At 35.4% G+C, this 21,965-nt stretch overlaps 1 protein-coding gene across 15 annotated transcripts in view; it reads left to right on the top strand.

Moving 5' to 3' along the window:
* Positions 1-21,965, top strand: part of MYO9A (myosin IXA) — a 341,194-nt gene that overhangs the window by 77,856 nt on the left and 241,373 nt on the right. For 7 of the 15 annotated variants that reach the window (XM_036243152.1, XM_036243109.1, XM_036243117.1 and 4 more), the window contains exons 4-7: positions 732-794; positions 10,689-10,788; positions 13,312-13,368; positions 20,293-20,393. In XM_036243152.1, the coding sequence (XP_036099045.1) occupies positions 732-794; positions 10,689-10,788; positions 13,312-13,368; positions 20,293-20,393 (321 nt within the window). Of the gene's footprint in view, positions 1-731; positions 795-10,688; positions 10,789-13,311; positions 13,369-20,292; positions 20,394-21,965 lie in introns of those variants that run through there. The other 8 variants (XM_036243060.1, XM_036243051.1, XM_036243137.1 and 5 more) reach the window with 4 other exon arrangements.

The raw sequence follows: 21,965 nt of genomic DNA, 5'->3' as shown, positions 1-21,965 counted from the left end.
AGTCTTTCAGATTTCAGAGTCATTTAGTCACTTATTAGATATATTTAATGAATATTTAATGTGCACTATGTATTCACCTGCTGTGGGAATTCTTACATTCTTTTTCCTTCTTGAATTAAATCTTATATATCTCCAAGTACATCTATAATATCTTGGTCATTGCTCTATAATAAACCCAGTCAACTCAGTATGATAACTGCTAGTTTACTTATTTCCTCCATCATTTGTCAGTCCCTTGAGAACTGGTAATATGTCAATTATTTTCATATTTGAACAATGCTTAGCACAGTGTACAATTAATGAATACTTACTGAGTAAATCAATAAATAATAAATAAATTGATTCCAGAATGTAGTAATCACATGAATATGTAAAGAAAGTATAGTTTTGAGCCTTATTTAGTAGTCTGGCCACAGTGCAATATTTAAAAGACTGTATAGTGTGGTATATCTGCCTGGAAAGAAAGTAAAGTCTATGATATGGATAGTTCTTGTGTGCTATGTTTTGAACTTCTGACTTTATTTTGCTTTATTGAAAGCAAAGCAAAACAAAACAAATTTATGAGTTTGTGAATCTAACATGAATAACAATCTAACTGTCCATGCACAGTTAATTACGGTAAATGCACTAAAATGATCTGGATAGCCTTCTTTACACTTTTCCATCTTCTCTGAAAAAATATTTTGTCTTCTTTATATTGATTATATTAATCAGTTTTCTTTTTCTTCTAGTGCCTACGTTGAAAAATATCTACTAGAGAAGTCCAGACTCGTTTATCAAGAGCATAATGAACGGTACATATTTTCATTTGTATAATTAGATCAAGTTAACATTTGTATAATGCAGATTGACTTTTAGGATCTTTGTATATTATGACCTTTAATTCAGTTTATACCATGCATGACTTTACATAGAATTTCTATTTCTGTCATGGACAGAACAGTGCACTTTTTCTGAGGCTGCTAGGAGATTTTTTTTTGTTTTTAATCCTCACCTGAGGATATGTTTTATTGGTTTTGGGGAGAGAATGAGAGAAACATTGATGTGAGAGAGAAACATGGATTGGTTGCCTCCCATAAATTCCCCAGTCGGGGATCGAACCCACAACCTAGGTATGTACCCTGACTAGTAATCCAAACCCACAAACTTTTTGGTGTATGGGACAATACTCTAACCAACTGAACCACCTGGCTAGGGCTTGCTAGGAGATCTTTTAATGGGTATATAGAACTGTTCCCCTTTCTAGATTCTTGGCAAACTATCAGAACAAGAAAACAGTGGTATATTTGTGTTCTTTGTGAAATTGTGCCTTTGGACTATTTTTCATGTCTTAGTGTTCTTACACTAATTTGAGAAAAGTTTTTATTTTTTATTTATTTATTTATTTTTTATCCTTACCCGAGGACATTTTTCGATATTTTGTTCAGATAGAGTGGGGGGGGGCGGGAGAGAGAGAGAAAGAAACATCGATGTGAAAGGGACACATCGAGTGGTCACCACCCACATGACCCATCCAGAGCTGGGGGCAAACTGCAACCGAGGTACTTGCCCTTAGTGGGAACCGAACCCGGGTCTCTCCAGACCGCAGGCCGACACTCTAACCTCTGAGCCAAACCGGCCAGGTTGAGAAAAGTTTTTAATAAACTTTTAATTTCATTGTAATATGTGAGGTATATGAGACTTCAGAGATGATATATGTAACCTCCTTCAGATGAAGGAACCAAATATTGGAAAATGTCAGTGATTTGTTTTATGTTACAATGAGACAGAATTAAAAGCTTGGGTTTGAAGTTAAACAGACCTATACATTCAAATAATGGCTATGCCTTTGTCATCTCCCTTTACTTCTCTTGTTTCTTAGATATTCTCATTTACAAATTGAAAACTATCCTAGAGTTGTTTAGAGGATTGAATGAAATAACATTTATAAAATGTTATACATATAATAGAAGTTCAGTAATTAATAGCTAACATTATCATAATAAATTACCTGCAAGGTTAGGATTAGAACTCAGACTTCTCTGTTACTTTTTTTGTGGCTAGCAGAGAAGAAAATCTGAATTAGAGGTGTTTTAAAATGAAGGGAAGAGAGTTTTCAGGAAGAGAATAGATTCATAAATACTTGCAGAGCTAACAGGTACTGCTATTAGAAGGTTTTTAGTAACTTTTTCTAACACATGTTAATGGAGTGGTAGAGATATAAGCCTGGTTTTCTTGGTTTTGAAGAATCAGTGGGAGGTGAAAATCCAGAGCTTATAAAATGATTCTCTGTTATTTTACTAGATTTGATTTGCAGGTTTAGGTATAATCTTTATTATATGTTGGTGGATTTGGTATGGTAGTATTTTGTTGAATATTTTTGTGTGTTTATATTCATAAAGGATATTGCCGTAAGATTTTTTAAAAAACTTTTGATGTCTTTTTCTGATTTGGATAATATTCTGATCAGGATAATATTCGCTCATAGAATAAGACAGAAGAATTTGTGAAGGATTGGGTTAATTCTTCTTTACATGTTTGGTAGAATTCACCAGTTAAGCCATTTAGTTCTGGGTTTTTATTTGTGGGAAGATTTGATTACTAATTCAAACACTTTAGTTGTAGGTCTGTTTTCTTCTTTAGTCAGATTTAATAGTTTTTATCTTTCTAAGAATTTGTCCATTTCATCTAGGTTACTAATTTGTTGGCAAAAATATTGTTCACAATATTCTCTTATTTTTTTATTTCCTTAAGGTTATTAGATTATAATGTCCCCCCTTTTATCTTAGCTCATTCAGGCTGATATAACAGAGTACCATAGACTGTGTAGTTTATAATCTCAGAAATTTATTTCTCACAGTTCTGGAGGCTGAGAAGACTTAAAATCAAGGTGCCAGCATGCTTGCATTCTGATGGGAGCCCTCCTCCTTGGTCCTCAGGTGATGGACAGGAATAGTGAGCTCTTTGGGGTGTGTTTTGTAAGAGCCCCACTCCATTTATGTGGGTTCTACCATCATTACCTAATCACCTTCCAAAGTCCTCACCTTCTCATACCATCACCTTTTGGAGTTGTGATTTCAACATAGGAATTTGAGGGGTACACATTCAGACTATAGCAGCCTACCCCCTCTTTCCAAAGGACCAAGCTTTGGTTTCATTCTCTCTCTTTTTTCCCTCCTGTTCCCAATTTTATTTCTGCTCTTATGATTATTACTTCTTTCTGCTTGTTTTGGGTTTAGTTTGCTCCTTTTTTTCTTTCTAGTTTCTTAAAGTGGATGGATGGTCAGGATATAGATTTGAGATCTTTTTTTAATATGAGTCTACAGCTATAAAATACCACAGAGCACTGCTTTTTTTCTTATATTTTAGTATGTTGTATTTTTGTTTTCATGCATCTCATTGTATTTTCTAGTTTCCTGTGTGACTTCTTTGATCCATTATGTTATTTAGGAATGTGTTGAATTTGCACATATTTGTGAATTTTGGAAATTTTTGTTTACTGATTTGTAAGATGGTCAGAGAACATATTTTGTGTGATTTTAGTTCCCTTAAATTTATTAGGACTTATTTTCTAGTCTACTGTTGCCTACCCTGGAGAATATTTCATAGGTGCTTGAGAAAATGTGTTTCTTGCTATTGTTAGATGGGGTATTCTATAGATGTCTGTTAGGTCCAGGTGGAATGTAGTTCTTTATTTTTTGTTAATCCTCGCTTGAGGAAATTTTAATATTTTTCCATTGATTTTTATTTATTTATTTATTTAAAAAAATTTTTTTAAATCATTTAGAGAGAGAGGAAGGGAGAGAGAGATAAAAACATTGATGTGAGAGAGAAATATCGATCAGCTGCCTCCTGCATATTTCACACAGGGGATTAAGCCTGTAACCCTGGGCATGTGCCCTGACTGGGAATCGAATTGGGACCTCTCAGCCATGGGATGATGCTCGATCCACTGAGCCATACTGGCTGGGCTCCATTGATTTTTATTTATTTATTTATTTTTAATTCTCTTTTTTATTAATTTTATTTTTTTTATCTTCAGCCAAGGACATTTTTTTGTTTTTTGTTCAGATAGAGTGGGAGGGAGGGAGGGAGGGAGGGGGAGAAAGAGAGAGAGAGAGACACACACACACACACACACACACACAGACACATCGACGTGAGAGGGACACATCGAGTGGTTGCCACCCACAGGACCCCAACCAGGGCCCGGGCAAACTGCAACCAAGGTACATGCCCTTGGCGGGAACTAATCCTGGCCTCTCTGTTCTGCGTGCCAATGCTCTAACCGCTGAGCCAAACCGACCAGTGTGAATTCTTAACCTTCTTGATGAATTGGCCCTTTTGACATTATGAAATGACCTTTGCATCTAGTAGAATTTTTTGTCTTAAGTCTATTCATCTTTTTTTGGGTTAGAGTTTGCATCAAGAAAAAAAAGTTATAGTGAATTTTCATCTTTGCTGTGGGTTGGTGCCCCTAACCCCTGTGTTGTTCAAGGTCAGCTGTATATTTCTTGATTTGTTTTTTTAATGGTTGGTCTGGTGATTACAGTTAACATTTTAGCAATCTGGATTGGATTAATAACAACTTAAGTTTAATACTATGTAAATAATTTTGCTGTTGCATAGATCTATTTTTTCCCCCTACTTTGTGTTATTATTGTCATGAAAATTATATTTTTATAATAGACCCACAATAAAGATTTGTAATTACTACTTTTTGCAGACATCCTTACATTTTAATGAGAAAAAAATGTTATAAACAAAAAATAAAATTATGCTGTATTTTATATTTACCTATGTGTTACTGTCACTAGTGTTTATTTTTTTCATGTTTAATTGAATCTTATTTAGCCTCCTTTCATTTCAACCAGAAAAATTTCCCATTAAGCATTTCTTGTAGGGCTAGCTAGCTATGAAGTCTCTTAGGTTTTATTTATCTGGTAATGTCTTAATTTGTCTTTTATTTTTTTAAATTTATTTTTATTAAATTTATTAGTGAGTGATAAATTATATAGGTTAAAAATGTACAGCTTTTTGATACATAATCTGTATATTGCATTGTGTGCCCACCACACAAAATTAGGTCTCTTTCTGTCATCACATATAATTTTCTCTACCCTTTACTACTCCCCACCCCTCTTTCCTTCTAGTAACTATGATACTGTTGTCTGTGTTTATGAGTGTTTATTTGTTTGCTTGTCTTGTTTGTTCATTTGTTGCTTTTGGTTTTATATCCCACATATGAATGAAATCATATGGTTCTAACTTTTTCTATCTTTTTTCCCTTATCATGATATTCTTAAGATCCATCCATATTGTTATAAATGGCAGTATTTCTTCTCTGTTCTTATGACTGACTAGTATTCCACAGTATTTATATACCACATCTTTATCTAATTATCTATTGAGGGACACTTAGGTTGTTTGTTTTCCTGGATATATAATTCTTGATTGACAGATTTTTTCTCTCAATACTTTGAATTTATCCTTCTGTCATGGTTTCCAATGAGAAATCAGTTGATAAACTTATATCAAGAATACTTAAAGCAATACTCTCATAGTTCCTTGAAAATTTTGTCTTTGGTAGCAGATCTACCTAATACATAGAAACAGAGAAGCAACCAAAATGAGGAGTCAAAGAAATATCCCAAATGAAAGAACAGGTGAAAACTCCAGAAAAATAACGGAATGAAATGGAGGAAAACAGTCTACCAGATGCAGAGTTCAAAATACTTGCTATAAGTATGCTCAACGAACTTAGGGGAAGATGAGACGAACTCAGTGAGAACTTTAACAAAGATATAATAAGCATAAAAAGGGGATTAGAAACTATAAAAATGAATCACTCAGAAATGAAGAATATAATAACTGAAATAAGGAATACAGTAGAGGGAATCAGTAGCATATTAGATGAAGCAGAGGATCAAATCCGTGATTTAGAATACAAGGTAGTGGAAAACACCCAATTGGAACAAGAATAAGAAAAGGTTAAAAAAATGAGGATTGTTTAAAGGAACTCTGGGACTTTTGGAACAACATCAAGTATAAGAAAATTCACACCCTAAGGGGTACCAGAAGGAGAAGAGAGAGAGCAATGGATTAAGAACCTCTTTGAAGAAATAATGATGGAAAACTTCCCTAACCAGGTGAAGGATATAAACACACAAGTTCATCCCCTGGCCAGTGTGACTTTATTGGTTGGAGCATTGTCCTGTGCATTGGATGGTCACGAGTTTGATTCCCAGTCAGGGCACATGCTGAGGTTGTGGATATAATCCCCAGTTGGGGGCCGGGGGTGGGGCAGGAGGGCGGGCATTGATGTGAGAGAGACGCTCGATTGGTTGCCTCCCTCATGAACCCAACTGGGACTGAGGATCAAACCTGCAACCTAGGTAGTACCCTTGACTGGGAATCGAACCCATGACTCTTTGGTCCATGGGCTGACGCTCTAACCTTTGAGCCACACTGACTAGGGCAAGAAGTCTATACATTTAATGCAACCCCTGTCAGAATACCCATGGCATTTTTTTTTTTTTTTTTTTTTTTACAGAAGTAGAGCAAATAATTCTAAAATGTATGTAGAATCACCAAAGTCCCCAGATAGCCACAACAATTGTGAGAAAGTAAAGGTAGGCAATATCATGCTACCTGATACTAAACTATACTATAAGTCTATAGTAATTAAAATGGCATTGTTCTGTCATAAAAATGGACACATAGATTGATGGGATAGAATAAACCAGAAATAAACCCATGCCTATATGGTCAATTAATATATGAGAAAGGACAAGAACGTACGATGATATAAAGACAATCTGTTTAATAAATGATGTTGAGAAAATTGGACAGATACATGCGAAAGAATGAAACTGAACTTTCTTTTTTTAAATTCTCACCAAGGATATTTTTTTTCATTGATTTTTAGAGAGAGTCAAAAGGAGGGGTGGGGGGGAGGAACATTGATCAGTGCCCTTCGCACACACCTTGACCCTAGCCAGGAATAGAACCTGCAACCCAGGTTTATGCTCTTGATTGGGAATTAAACCTGTGATCCTTCAGTTGGCAGACCTGTGCTTTTACCACTGAGCTACACTGGCCAGGGCTGAATCACTTTCTTACAACATATACTAGAATAAACTTAAAGTGAATTAAAGACTTAAATGTAAGACTTGAAACCATATAACTCCTAGAAGAGAACATAGGCAGTAACCTGTTTGACATCCCTTTTGGTAATATTTTTTTTTGGATATGTCTCCTTGGGCAAAGGGAAAGAAAAGAAAAAATAAAGTAATGGAAAGCATAGGCTGTAAACTTAAAAAATTTTTTTTTTCTTTTATCAATATTAGAGAACGAGAGGGAGAGAGAGAGAGAAACCTCGATGAGAGAGAACATCGATTGGCCGCCTCCTGCATGCCCCCCACTGGGGATTGGGCCCACAGCCTGGGCATGTGCCCTGACTGGGAATTGAACCAGCGATCTCTTGGTGCATGGGTCAATGCTCAGCCACTGAGCCACACCGGCCGGGTGGCTATAAAGTGTTTGTCATCATTCTTGGTAATATATTTGTGTGGATATGTCTGCTTGGGCAAGGGAAACAAAAGAAAAATTAATGGGGCCACATCAAACTAAAGAGTTTTTGCACAGTGAAGGAAATCATGAGCAAAATGAAAATACAGCCTACTGAACGGGAGAGGATACACATCTAAATGTCCAAAATATATAAGGAATTCATACAACTGAACATAAAAAAACAATCAATTTGATTAAAAAAGGGCAGAGGAGGGAAAAAAGGAGGGACACCTGTAATACTTTCAGTAATAAAGATAAATTAAAAAAATAAAAATGGGCAGAGGACCTGAATAGACATTTTTCTAAATAAGGCATACAGATGCCAATAGACATGGAATATGAAAATATGCTCAACATCACTAATCATCAGAGAAATGCAAATTATCATAATGTATTACCTCACACCTGTCAGAATAGCTATCACCAATAAAGCAACAAAGAACAAATATTGGCAGAGATGTGTAGAAAAGCATTGTTGATCGGACTGCAAATTGGTGCAGCCACTATGAAAAACGTTATGAATGTTCCTCAAAAAATTAAAAATAGACCCACTATATGACCCAGCAATTCAACTTCTGGATGAAATCCAAAACACTAATTTGAAAAGATATATATATATATAGATAGATATAGATATAGATATAGATATAGATATAGATATAGATATAGATATAGATATATACATACAAACACACACTCCTATGTACATTGTAGGATTATTTACAACAACCAAGACATGGAAGCAACCTAAGTGCCCATCAGTAAATGAGTGGATAAATAAGAGGTGATACATATATACAATGGAAAATTACTCTGTCATACAAAGAATGAAATCTTTCCTTTTGCGATTGACCACATGGATGGACCTTGAAGGTATCAGCGAGAAAGACAAATACCATATGATTTTACTTATGTGTGTAATCTAAAGAACCAAGTAAAGAAAACAGAAGAGTCTTAGATACAGAGATCAAGCTGAGGGTTGCCAGATGGGAGTGGAATTGGGGACTGGGTGAAAAAGGTGAAAGAATTAAGGAGTACAAATTGGTAGTTAAAATATAGTCACAGGGATGTAAAGTATGGCATAGGGAATATGGTTAATAATATTGTAATAGCTATATATGGTGCTAGGTGGGTACTGGACTTACTAGGGGGATCACTTGTTTTATATAAATGTTCAATCACTATTCTGTACTCCTGTAACTAATATAGAAACAATATTGAATGTCAACTGTAACAAATATTACAAAAATAGAAAATATTTTCTTTGTCTTTCAAGAGTCTTGATTTGCCTAGATTTGGATCTCTGATTCCCCTCCCACTGCTGGAATTTTTTTAGTGTCTTTGATGTACAGAATACTGTTATTCACCAAATTTGGGGAGTTTTGGGTCATAATTTTTTCAAATATTCTTTCTGTACCTTTTTTTTATCAACTCATATTGTCCATATCTTGGTACCCCACATTATGTAAGTGTTGTTCTCTGCTTAATGGTGTCCCACAGATCTCTGAGAATCTGTTCTACTTTCTTCATTCATTTTTCTGTTTCTTAGACTACTCTCAATTGACCTATCTTCAGGTTCACTGATTCATTCTTCTGTCTGTGCAGATCTGATGTTGATTTCTAATTTTTTAAAATTTATTTTATTTTATAATTAAACTATATTTTTGAATTTTAAAATTTATTTTTTATTTTTATAAGTTCTATATATTTATTGATAGTCCCTTTGATGAGACATCTTTTTTTTTTATTTTGTTCAGATAGAGTCGGGGGGGGGGAGAGAGAGAGAGATAGAGAGACACATTGACGTGAAAGGGACACATCAAGTGATTGCCACCCTCACAACCCAACTAGGGCCGGGGACAAACTGTAACCGAGGTACATGCCCTTAGCGGGAACCAAACCCGGGTCTCTCTGGACCGCAGGCCGACGCTCTAACCGCTGAGCCAAACCGGCCAGGGCGAGACATCATTCTTATGTTTTCCTTTAGTTTTAAAAATGGTTCCCTTTATTTTTTTCAATATATTTAAAACAGTTGATTAAAAGTGTTGTCTAGTAAGTAATGCCTGGGGTTCCTCAGGGACAGTTACTATTGGTTTTTTTTTTTTTTTTTTTTTTTATCCTCACCCGAGGACATTTTTCCATTTTTTGTTCAGGTAGAGTGGGAGGGAGAGAGAGGAACAGAGAGAGAGAGAAACATCAACGTGAAAGGAACACATCGAGTGGCTGCCATCCGCACAACCGACCAGGGCCGGGGACAAACTGCAACCAAGGTACGCGCCCTTAGCGGGAACCGAACCCGGGTCTCTCAGGACCGCAGGCCGACGCTCTAACCGCTGAGCCAAACCGGCCAGGGCTATTGGTTTTTTTTTTTAGCCTTGTCGAAACAAGATTTTTTTTTTTGGTATGTGCTATACTTTCCTGTTTTTGCATGCATATATATATATATATATATATGAATGAATTTGGATATTTGAAATAATCATGTGGCAGCTCTGGAGATGAGATTCTCCCCTCCCAGGATTTGTGGTGGTTGTTTTTGTTCTTGCTGTTTGTTTCTTGACTTTTTTGAGCTAACTTCATGAGGTCTGTATTCTTTTTCGAGTATGGGCATTGTATATCTTCTTGGTCAGCTAATGATTAAACAGATTTCCTTAAAGACTTGGAAATAGTAAGTTTGACTAAGGGCTCTGTGTGTATACTGGACCATTCCTTTTACAGTCAGGCAGGCATTTTATAATTCTGCCTTTACTTTTACTTTCTGCTTGTGCAGACCATTAAGGTTAGCCAGAAGTGAGAGCTTAGTACCTCTTCTGGTCTTTGTGGAGCTGTAGCTCTGGGTATGTGCACAGCCCAATGTAGGTGCGTGGCCATCTAGATTCTCAGGAATATATTGGTTTTATGGAGGAGAGAATTTTTAGAGGTTCTGACTTTGCCATTTTGCTGCCTTCACCCCTCTGTTTTGAATTCAGCATCCAAACCATTATTTTATAGTACTTAAATATTGAGTTTATCACCTTTGTATTAACAAATGAAGCCAAGCTGAAACATTTTAGTAATTAATGTTTGCTTTTTTTTCCAGTTAAATGATAACCATACATCATGTTCATTATAAAGCCATACATCTTTGTTTCCAACAGGAACTATCATGTATTCTATTACCTCCTGGCAGGAGCAAGTGAAGAAGAGAGATTAGCATTCCATCTTAAACAACCAGAGGAATATCATTACCTTAATCAGGTAAGTGTTAATGAAAAGCATTTTCAGATGTAGGGCATTACTAAATTTTAGCTCTTGATAACAGTTTTTTTTTAATACTTTGTTTTCCAAATCTGGTAATGAATATTAACTATCAGTTCCAAACATGCAGTCTAAAAATTTGTGTGATGCAGTTCTCAGATTTAAAAATTATTGTTACTGCCCTGGCCTGTTTGGCTCAGTGGTTGGTGCGTTGGCCCGCGGACTGGAGAGTCCCAGGTTCTGTTCCTGCTAAGGGCGCGCACCTCAGTTGCAGTTTGTCCCTGGCCCTGGTTGGGGTCGTGTGGGTGGCAACCAGTCAATGTATCTCTCTTACATCGATGTTTTTCTCTCTCTCCCGCTCTATCTGAAGATAAATGCTAGGATGTCCTCGGGTGAGGATTAAACAAAAAAAGTTATTATTGCACTCATGAGTTTTAAAAGATTAGTTATATGTGTGCCTTTTGCTTTTGTATGAGACTCTTTGAGAGAATAATAAACTATTTATAGGTATCTCCATGTTAGAAAAATGGTTTATTCTCTCCAACGTGATTTACCTTTTACAGACCTCACATGTTAAATAATACTAATGCTTCCCTGCCTGAGTTGCTCCATTGTTTAGAGCTTAGTCCTGATATGCCAAGGTTCCAGTTTGATTTCTGGTCAGGGCACATACCAGAAGCAACCAGTGAATGGAAAAATAAATGGAACAACAAATTGGTGTTTCTCTTTCTCTTTCTTTGTTCCCATCTCTCTAAAATCAATGAATAAAAATTCAAAAATATATATTGTTAAATGATACTAATGCTTAATGCTTGCCCTTTGCAAGGGATTACTTGAAATCTCATTTGCATGTTTTGAAGTCTAATACCTATACCTCTTTGCCTGATACTGTGATACTGACTTAGAGTATTATTTTTATAATTTAGTGAACAATCCTGTTAAACCCTTGATGTGAAATGCTTCAAAGGAATTGACTTAGAAAATTTGTATCTTCCCTTGAAACTCATGTTATACTCCCAAACTTCCATAAGTAGTAATTGTCACAACTTTTCATTACATTGGTTTCTCTAAGTTTATTATTCCTCATAATAGCAAAAATTCTACAACCAATATTAATGGAATTGGTATGACTACATCATTTGAATAACAAATTGTTTCATATTATTTTAATTTTTTGAAGCAAAAAATATCTATGGAATGACATTCCTTTATGGTAATTAAAATATCCTTACGAAGTATTTGTAAGCAAATTGACACTTTGATAATGGCTCAAAGGTTGTAGTATGTATTTAGGGTTATGAAAATAACTTCATTTTTACTCTTTTTTTTTTTATTCCTCACCCCAGAATATCCTATTTATTATTAGCTAGAGTGGGAAGGAGGGGGAGAGAGACAGAGAGAAACATCAATGTAATAGAGCCACATCGACTGGTTGCCTCCTGCATAACCCTATCAGGGCTGGATTGAACTGCAACTGAGGTACGTGCCGTTGACCGAAATCGAACCCACGACTCATAGGTCTGTGGGCCGTTGCTCTAGTCTAACTGGTGAGCCAAACCGGCCAGGGCAAAAGTAACTTCTTAGACTTTTCCCCAAGATATACTGTATAACTGTATAACTGCTGTATAACTGATATTTATTAATTTTGAAGTGACATATTTATATAAGTGAAACAACTATTAATATATTGAGAATTGTAAAACTATTCAAAATATCACTTCCTGATATAATAGGCATTTGTACTTTATATAATTAAGTAGATTTTTTTTTTTACAAAAGTTGATGTGACTTAAAAAATCTTTGATGTGGCTTCTGATTTTTATTTCCTCCCCTGTTTAAGCTATTTGCATTATATTTGTGTAATTAAATATTTTCCTTTTTAAAAAGTACTAATTGCCCATTAATGAGATAATTGTTCATATTAAAGAAATTCAGAGTTAATTACTGTTTTTTCAGATATTTTGGTAGCCGTGGTCAGTTTGGCTCAGCTGTCAGAGCGGTGGCTCGCGGACCCAGAGTCCCGGGTTCAGTTTCTGCTAGGGGCATGTACCTCAGTTGCAGTTTGTCCCTGGCCCTGGTTGGGGTCATGTGGGTGGCAACCACTCTATGTGTCTCTCTCACATCGCTGTTTCTCTCGCTCTCTTCCTCCCTCTCTCCCTCCTGCTCTATCTGAAGATAAATGCAAAAATATCTTTGGGTGAGGATAAAAAAAACAAAACCCCATATTTTTGTAACCATTGGCCATGCATATGTATTCTTGTCATAAGATCAGTATTCATAAAATATGGGACTCGGCAGTTAATAAAAATCTCAGAGTCACTGTACAATAGTAAATATGGATTATTTATAATAAGATAAGATCTCCCAGGATCAGAATGTTTACCTAGTTGTTTCTTGTTTTATGCTGCTATACAAAATAACTTTCTTTGGCTAGCAGCAGTATACCTGAACACTATATCTAAGAGATTATTAGAGAAGTGTAATAACCATTGTTTCTACCTAACTAATCTGCCTTACTTTCAGATAACAAAGAAACCCCTCAGACAGAGCTGGGATGATTATTGCTATGACTCTGAGCCGGTCAGTACAAGTACCTGGATATTGTGTGTTCCTGTTAAGGGACCCTTACCTTGTTCATTTGCATCTATATCATGACTTAGAAAGAAAATCAGCTGATATACAAACAGTCTAGGAAAGAAGAAAAATTAATGTTTAATTTATATATATACATATATATATTTATGATTTGTTGATTACAATTAGTCTGTATTTCTTTTTGACAAATAATAAATTAATTGCATTCCTGATTTCAACAATGATGTGGATCCTTATGAACTGCAGTGTTTTTTTCTTGACATTTTTTTTTTTTCAATTATTTTTTAGTGGTTTAATTACTCACAAGAGTAATATTTAATTTTAATTTTTATTTTATTAAAAATTTTTTAATGTTTTTTCTTCCAGTTTTTATTAATTTATTTTTGTTACAGATGTTTCTCCTTTCTCCTAGATACCCTCCTCCCCATCCCGCCCTCCCAACTAAAATATGCTTTTATTGATTTTTAGAGAGAGAAAAAGGAAGAGGGAGAGAGAGATAGAAATATCGATAACAGAGAACATTAGTTGGCTGCCTCCTGCACATCCCCTACTGGGGATCGAGCCCACAACCTGAGCATGTGCCCTGACCAGGAATAGAATCAGTTACCACTTGGCCTATGGGTCATTGCTCAACCACTGAGCCACATTGGGCATTTTATTGTTTATTTTTAAAAGTCACATCCTTCCTGTTTTATGTGTCAGTTAATAGTCTCTTTACATAATGAATGCATGCATAATTTTTCTGATTTTTTTAAATAGCAAGAGAGGTTATATTTATATTTTCTATTTTATGTTTTAAATTGAGTGATGTAAGGGCATATATGAGATCATATGAAGTGATTAGGTAACTTCAGGTTTATTATATTTTATAAGGACAAGTTTATAATCATAAAAGCACAAAAAATTTTTTTCCTTCCCTTTAGTTTGCAATTAGGGCAGTGTAAAAGGCTGAAAACATATACTCATCTATAGCTATTAATTAACTAATGGACTAATTTATTAACCATTCCTTCTGGAAATATAAAATGTTTAGTTCTTGCTTTAAATAACCATCACTTTAATTTTTATTGCATGTGATAAGAAACTCCACTAATTATAAAACTAGACTATTTCAGTGTTATAAAAGATCAGTAAGTATGGACATTAATTTTTCCCTCAAAGTTTAATTGCGTTTGCATTTTATAATAAATGAAGTAATTTAACATTTTGGAAAATAAATTTTAGACAATTAAATTTGTAGATTCAGATAAATTTTAGTAGAAGAATGTTATGCTGTTTTGCCACTCTTGAGAGTTTTCATTTTTCACTTATACCACTTGAGTGTGCCTCATTGGGAAGTAGGTAGGAGATTTGGAAACACATAGCCAATATAAGACTTGATTACCTGTACAGGGCTTATAGTGAAATATTAACTGATCTTTAGACAGTCTAAGTAATGCTTAAGAATTTGGGCTCTGAAGTAAACAGACCTAACTTGAATACTAGCTCACCCACTTACTAGTTTTGAGAACCTGAGCAGGTCACTTAATTCTTTTGTTTCTATCATTTATTTAAGGGGTTAATAATGGTTTTTATCTTGAACTTTTATGAGTATTAAATTAGCGCATCTAAACAGCTTGATAGAGTGATTACTACTTAGTAAATGGACAGTAAATGTTTCCATCATTATCCATTTTTTCCTTTTGGAAGGACTTTGTATCAATATTAACCTACTCCCTTAACATGACTTTTATCACCACCATCCTGCTTATTGTTTTCAAATCTATTATAGTTTGAACTTTTTATTTAAAAAATGTCTTCCAGATCTTAGCTATTGTAAATAGTGCTGCTATGAACATGGGGGTACATATATTCTTTCTGATTGGTGTTTCGGGCTTCTTAAGGTATATTCCTAGAAGTGGGATCATTGGGTCAAATGGCAGTTAAACTTTTTAATTTTTTGAGGTAACACCATATTGTATTTCCATAGTGGCTGTACCAGTCTGCATTCCTACCAGCAGTGTACTAGAGTCCACTTTTCTCCAAAACCTCGCCAACACTTGTTGCCCAAATGTCCATAAGTAGACAAATGGATCAAAAAGCTGTGGTACATATACACAATGGAGTACTGTCCAGCTGTAAGAAAGAAAGATCTCTTATCCTTTGAGACGACATGGAGGGTCCTGGAGAGTATTATCCTAAGTGAAACTAGCCAAGTAGAGAAAGACAAATATCATATGATCTCACTTATTTGTGGAATGTAATGAACATAACAGTCTAAGGAACGGGCTAGTCCCAGAGACGTGGAAGTGGGGTACAGACTGACAATCCCCAGAAGAGGGGGTGGTCAGGGAGAGATAAACCACAGAACTTATATGCATGTATGTATGAACAATGGACATGGACAACAAAGCTGGGCGGGGAGGGTGGGGGAGGAGGTATCAGTGGGGGGGGAAAGGAGAAACATCTGTAACAAAAATAAATAATTAAATAAAAAAACATCTTTATTGACTTTAGAGAGAGAGAGAGAGAGAAACATTAATGAAAGTGAAACATTAGTTGGCTGCCTCCTAAAATGTGCCCTACTGGGGATCAAGTCCGCAATTCAGGTATGTTCCCTGACTGGGAATTGAACCAGCAGCCTCTTGGTGCATGGGATGATACTCCGTCCTCTTGGCCACACCAGCCAGGCATTATTATAGTTTGAACTTGAATGATAATTTCTGTTGCTTTTTTTTTCCATAAGTAAAATAAATGAAAGCAAGCAGTCAGTCTAAGGATCTTTTGGTTTGTTCTTTCCTCTTAGCTCCTCCTCATAGTATATTTTGGGGGAAACTAAACTTTGTTTTCCTCTGTTATTAGAACTTATATAAGTAGAATTATAGAAAGAATTGTTATGGACTGTTCTGTCACTTGTACTATATTACTTATCATACATGGAATTGTATAAATGATCCCAAGGGAGACTATAATGAGAAGATTGCTTTTAACAGAGGACCTGGTGTTATCCATTGGATGTTGATTTAATTCTTTTTAAGGATTATCCTATTAAATAAGCTTAAGCAATTAGTGTTACATGTATATTTTCCCTGCTACAGTATAGGTAAATCCTGATGCAACTTGGGTAGTACTTTTTGAATCTGTAATGTTTCCATTTCTTTCTATTTTAAGTGTTTCTACAGCATAAGGACTCCCGTCATTCCCTGTCTTGACAGTTTATGTTTGTGCTCATTCCCTCAAATGTTTCCTTTCTGGCTTTACTACTCACCATGAGCCAGTCCAATATAAGGTCTCTTCATACTGTACATCTTTTTTTGCATACGTTTTCCCATTTAAAAACCACTTTAACATCCATATTATATTTGATACTATAAAACCCCTGGTTGTAGTTAGTATGATTACCTTTCACCTAAGAAACAATGGTGAGTTTAGAATTTAAGTGACTTCCCCATGGTGGTGAAGGAAGTTAATAGTGCAGTTGGGATTCATATATATATATACATATATATATATATCTATATATATGTAATTTTTCTGTAAATGAACTCTAGTATCTTTACTAACTCTCAAAGTCAATTATTCTGATTTATATCCTGCATTATCAACTGGTAGTTATAAAAAAGTATGATTTTCCAAATACCTTTCTAAAAAATATAGACAGCATAGAAAAAAATGTCTAATTTGATTATACCCTTCACTTTCTCTTCCTCATACCCATATTAAATGCCTACTGCATGCTGTGTTTATTGTGGGCACTTGTAAATGAGAAAGGATTGGGAAAAAAGCTGATGTCACAAAAGAACAATTTGCTGTGTTTGTGGGGAGTGTGCAGTGGCAAATTATCAAACAAGACTAGAGCTTGAGCTGAGTTTGACAAGAGGAATTGCCTATCTTCTTTCACTGGAGAGGGGTGTAACAGTTGGGGGCAGGGGATTAGTTCCCTGCGTTACTGTTTGAATCCTAACCAGATCACTGTTCTCTCAGTGACCTCCAACAGCCAGTATTTGTATCTTGGTGCCTGAAGACTTTTGTGGAATTTTTTTTTTTTTTTTGGTACGTGCCCCTAGCGGGAACCGAACCTGGGACTCTCTGGTCCACAGGCCGATGCTCCAACTGCTAAGCCAAACTGGCGAGAGCCTGAAGACTTTTTCTAGAACCCAGCCTTTGTGCTTTTCAGGCCTAGGAATTAACAGCTCATTCCCCTTCTCTCCAGAAGTCTTCAACTAGTGACTGATGGGAGTGTATATAAATGCTGCAGCTCCCTCATCTCTGTACATTTTATACTGTTTCTCAGAGATTACTTTGGGATTAAACGCCATTTACCTGCTGTGGTAACTACTTTAATGTTGTACATTACCTTCCCTATTTTACTTTCCCATCTCCTTACTACTTGTACTGAATCTTAATCTCAAGGTCTACTTCTGTAGGAACCCAAATTAAGATAAGGATATTTCTGGTCTGGTAGATTAATTCATTCTTAGTTTTTCTAATATCATCAGGGAAACATTTAAGTGCACATTAAAAAAAATTGTGATTTTGGTGTCCACTGAGACCACTTTGTAATAACAGTTGATTATGGATAACAGCAAATATAAATGTATTTACATTTTAGTGTTTTTTTTCAATTTACATCCTCAGTATTATATATATATATTGTTATTTTCATTTTGGGAACAGATAAGAACACTATCAATTAAAGAGTCATATCATTGAGTTTAGCTCCCTCCCCCAAACGCTTATTTGTTATAGAGAAATGTTTACTAAATCATAAAGTAAATGAAATGTTTGTGGTTTTAGAGGAAGAGAAGAGCACTTTTTTTTTTTTTATCATCCTCACCCGAGGACATTTTGCCATTTTTTGTTCAGGTAGAGTGGGAGGGAGAGAGAGGAACAGAGAGAGAGAGAAACATCGACGTGAAAGGGACACATCGAGTGGTCGCCACCTGCACAGCCAACCAGGGCTGGAGACAAACTGCAACCGAGGTACATGCCCTTAGCGACAACTGAACCCGGGTCTCTCCGGACCGCAGGCCGATGCTCTAACCGCTGAGCCAAACCAGCCAGGGCGAGAAGAGCATTTTTAAAAGCTGTAGTATAGGTAAAAACAAAAACAAAAACGAGTGCCCGGCTGGTATGGCTCAGTGGCTGTGCATCGACCCATGCACTAAGAGGTTGCCAGTTCAATTCCTAGTCAGGACACATGCCCAGTTTGTGGGCCCGATCCCCAGTGGGGGGCATGCAGGAGGTGGCCAATCGATATTCTCTCTCATTGATGTTTCTGTCTCTCCCTTCCTCTCTCTAACATCAATAAAGAAAAAAACACAAAAAGCCTCCAAGTAGGACATTGTCTTGAAACTGCTTACCAAAAATTTTATAGGCAGAATATGCATGGGTTCTCAGAAAGAACTCTTACTGAAGTGAATTTAAAATTTTGAACTATATATCTAAATGTATTCATTAACTCTCTTACAGTGTCTGAAACAGATTATATGTGGTAGATGCTTGATACTTAAAAAAAAACGAGCACTTTACGCCCTGGCTGGTTTGGCTTAGCGGTTAGAGCGTTGGCCTGCGGTCCATAGAGACCTGGGTTTGGTTCTTGCTAAGGGCTCATACCTGTGTTGCAGTTTGTCCCTGGCCCTGGTTGGGTTGTGTGGGTGGCAGCCACTCAATGTGTCCCTTTCATGTTGATGTTTCTTTCTCTCTTTCTCTCTTTCCCTCCCACTCTATCTGAACAAAAAATGGAAAAAATGTCCTTGGATGAGGATAAAAAATAAATAAAAAAAACAAAACAAAACAAAACACGAGCTCTTTATTTCTCAGAAATGAGTATTCCATTCAATTCAGTGTTTATTCAGTAATTCAGTGATTATATATTTATTTCAGTAATTACCCACTTTCTTCTTGGCCCCGACTTGATGCTGGATATATGAAGTGAATATAGCAGATAACAATTAATGTGTATACTGAGTGTTTGATACAACATTCTGAAGGATGATAGCCATTACAAAAGTAAATGCATGTGAGATTTTTGACAATGTAAGTGTAATGTACTCTGAGAACATATAGTAAAGGGATTTGAAGACTTAAGTGTACAGCCCTGGGCGGTGTGGCTCAGTTGGTTGAGCATCATTGATAGGCCGCTGGTTTGATTACGTCCAAGGCACATGCCTGGGTTGTGGGCTCGATCCCCAGTAGTGGGGTGTGCAGGAGGCAACTGATGGATGTTTCTTTCTCTCTCCCTCTCCCTTCCTCTCACATATTAAAAAAAATAACCAAAGAAACAGTAAAAGAGCTTTAAAAAAAAGACTTAAATGTACAGTATTAATGTTTGAATTTTTTGGGGAACTGAAACAAAAGGGTTACTCTAAAAAAGTGTATTTTTTTATCTGGTAGTGTACAGTTTTCTTTTGCTCATTGATTACCATGTTTATATTATTTTATTAGGAGCTATTTATATTATATCTTTATTGATATAACAGGAACATTTTTGTATCATATAAACCTATGTTCTAAATTACTGCCTCTTCTAAAATTTATTTTTGTGTCCTAGGATCTAGTTTAGTGCCTTGCATATGTGTAGTCATTTATTAAATATATGTTGAATAATTTCCACTTGTTTGAACAGTTGAGCTCTCTTGAATGTTTTGGGTCTCTAAAACTCTTCAGAACCACTCAAAATCAAAATTGGTATCATAAGTTGCTTTTGAGATTCTTGCCTTGGTGATTGTGAAAGGGAGAAAAAAGTAACTTAATGGTATTTTGGTAAGTATGTGTTTAGTTTGCATAAGATAAAACATCTAATGAATTTGACTGTCTAAATATTTCACCAGCTCTAATTTTTATGCATAGGTGTACTTACTGTATTTATAGTAATGGCTTGTGTTTTCAATAGATAATTTTTATTTTCTCCTCTTTAAAAAAAAAAAGCAGGATTGCTTCACAGTGGAAGGGGAAGATTTGAAGCATGACTTTGAACGCTTACAGCTGGCCATGGAAATGGTAGGATTTCTTCCCAAGACACGAAGACAGTGAGTTTATTTATTGTATTTTTATGCCCTACACAGAGAGCAAATTATGATGTGTATTTAAAAAATTTTCTTGGTCCTTTGGAATAGTTTTATTATATTCCTGATTTAGTGCCTCTTTCATCTTAGTCATGGCTTAGAAAATTTATTTTTCTACAAGACTTGTTTTGAGTTGCTTTTTGTCATAAATTATTTGATATACTTTGAGAATCAGTTGAAAACACTTCTTCTTCCTGTAAAATTTATAAATATTTGTATATAATTGTAAGAGTTTCTGGTTCCCCTGAAGCCTCCTCATGGACCTTACTTGAAACACTGTTGCTTTATAACACTATTTTTATAGTTTCTTGTTTACTACATCATTGATCTTTAATCTTTTTAAAGCAAGCATACCTAACAGTAAAACATAATTTTTCATGTATTTTAAATTTATTCTGTACTGTTGTACTAAATATAAACAAAATAGAAATATAAACAAAATAAAAAGATATATACGGATATACAGATGAAGTAAATTATACTTAACATAAAACAAACTATTTAAAATGAAAGATACAAATAAGCTTGAAAAAAAATTGTAACTTATAACTGTTTTTTAAAGTAATAGTTCATTGATTTTTAGAGAGAGAAGAGAGGGAGAGAGAGAGAAATATTGATGTGAGAGCCTAATATTGATCAGCAGCCCTCTGCATGTCCCCTACCAGGAGTTAAGCCCACAATCTGGGCATGTGCCCTGATCCGGCAACCTTTTGGTGCACAGGACGATGCCCAATCAACCAAGCCACACCGACCAGGGCTATAACTATTTTTTTGAGGCGGGAACTGGTGTAGATAAATATATCAGATCTGATTATATTGTCAACTTTTAAACTCATACTAGGAGTAGAAAAATACCAGCTCTAACATTTTCTTGTTTGCTTGTGATTAAATTATTGGAATGAATCTTCAATTAACAGATTTTTTACCAGAATCTTTTCATGAACGATAAGTTAAAACTAAATAATATGTAAATATGCAAACCCACTTAATGGCATAAACTGAAATTTACTGGAAAGTTACTAAATAAATGAGAAGACTGTGTCAATTTCTCCATTCTGTGTTCATATAGTCTTACCCCATGATACTGCATTTATCTCATCTGATGCCTGACTGACTTCTGGACTGAAGTATCTGTCAATCTATATACTAAATAATAGTCCAACTTAATTTCATTTGTTTTAAGATAACATAAGTTGGAAATATAATATTTACTTCTCACACACTAAGGATGTCTTTTACACTGTCTGATGTGACAGTATCTCATATTGGAAACCACTGAAAATACTATGTTCCCAGTAACGTGACATTAAATTTGACCCTTTCTATTGCTCAGATATTAGCTTCAGATGTTTTCTAACACAAATCATGTTGTATTCTGAACACTCACTATTTTTTTCATTCCATGAAGGAATGATCTTCATCTCTTTTTCACTCATTCAAATACTTATATTTTTTGGGTAGAGGGCATATCGTATGTGTTGCTATTCCCTTCTGCTGTGATCATGGTTGAATCTACTAATATATCACAGCATTGTT

This window comes from Molossus molossus, unplaced genomic scaffold (assembly GCF_014108415.1).
Source record: "Molossus molossus isolate mMolMol1 unplaced genomic scaffold, mMolMol1.p scaffold_m16_p_1, whole genome shotgun sequence".
In the NCBI taxonomy this organism is placed as follows: domain Eukaryota; kingdom Metazoa; phylum Chordata; class Mammalia; order Chiroptera; family Molossidae; genus Molossus; species Molossus molossus.
This window is presented reverse-complemented; position numbering and strand designations above follow the sequence as displayed.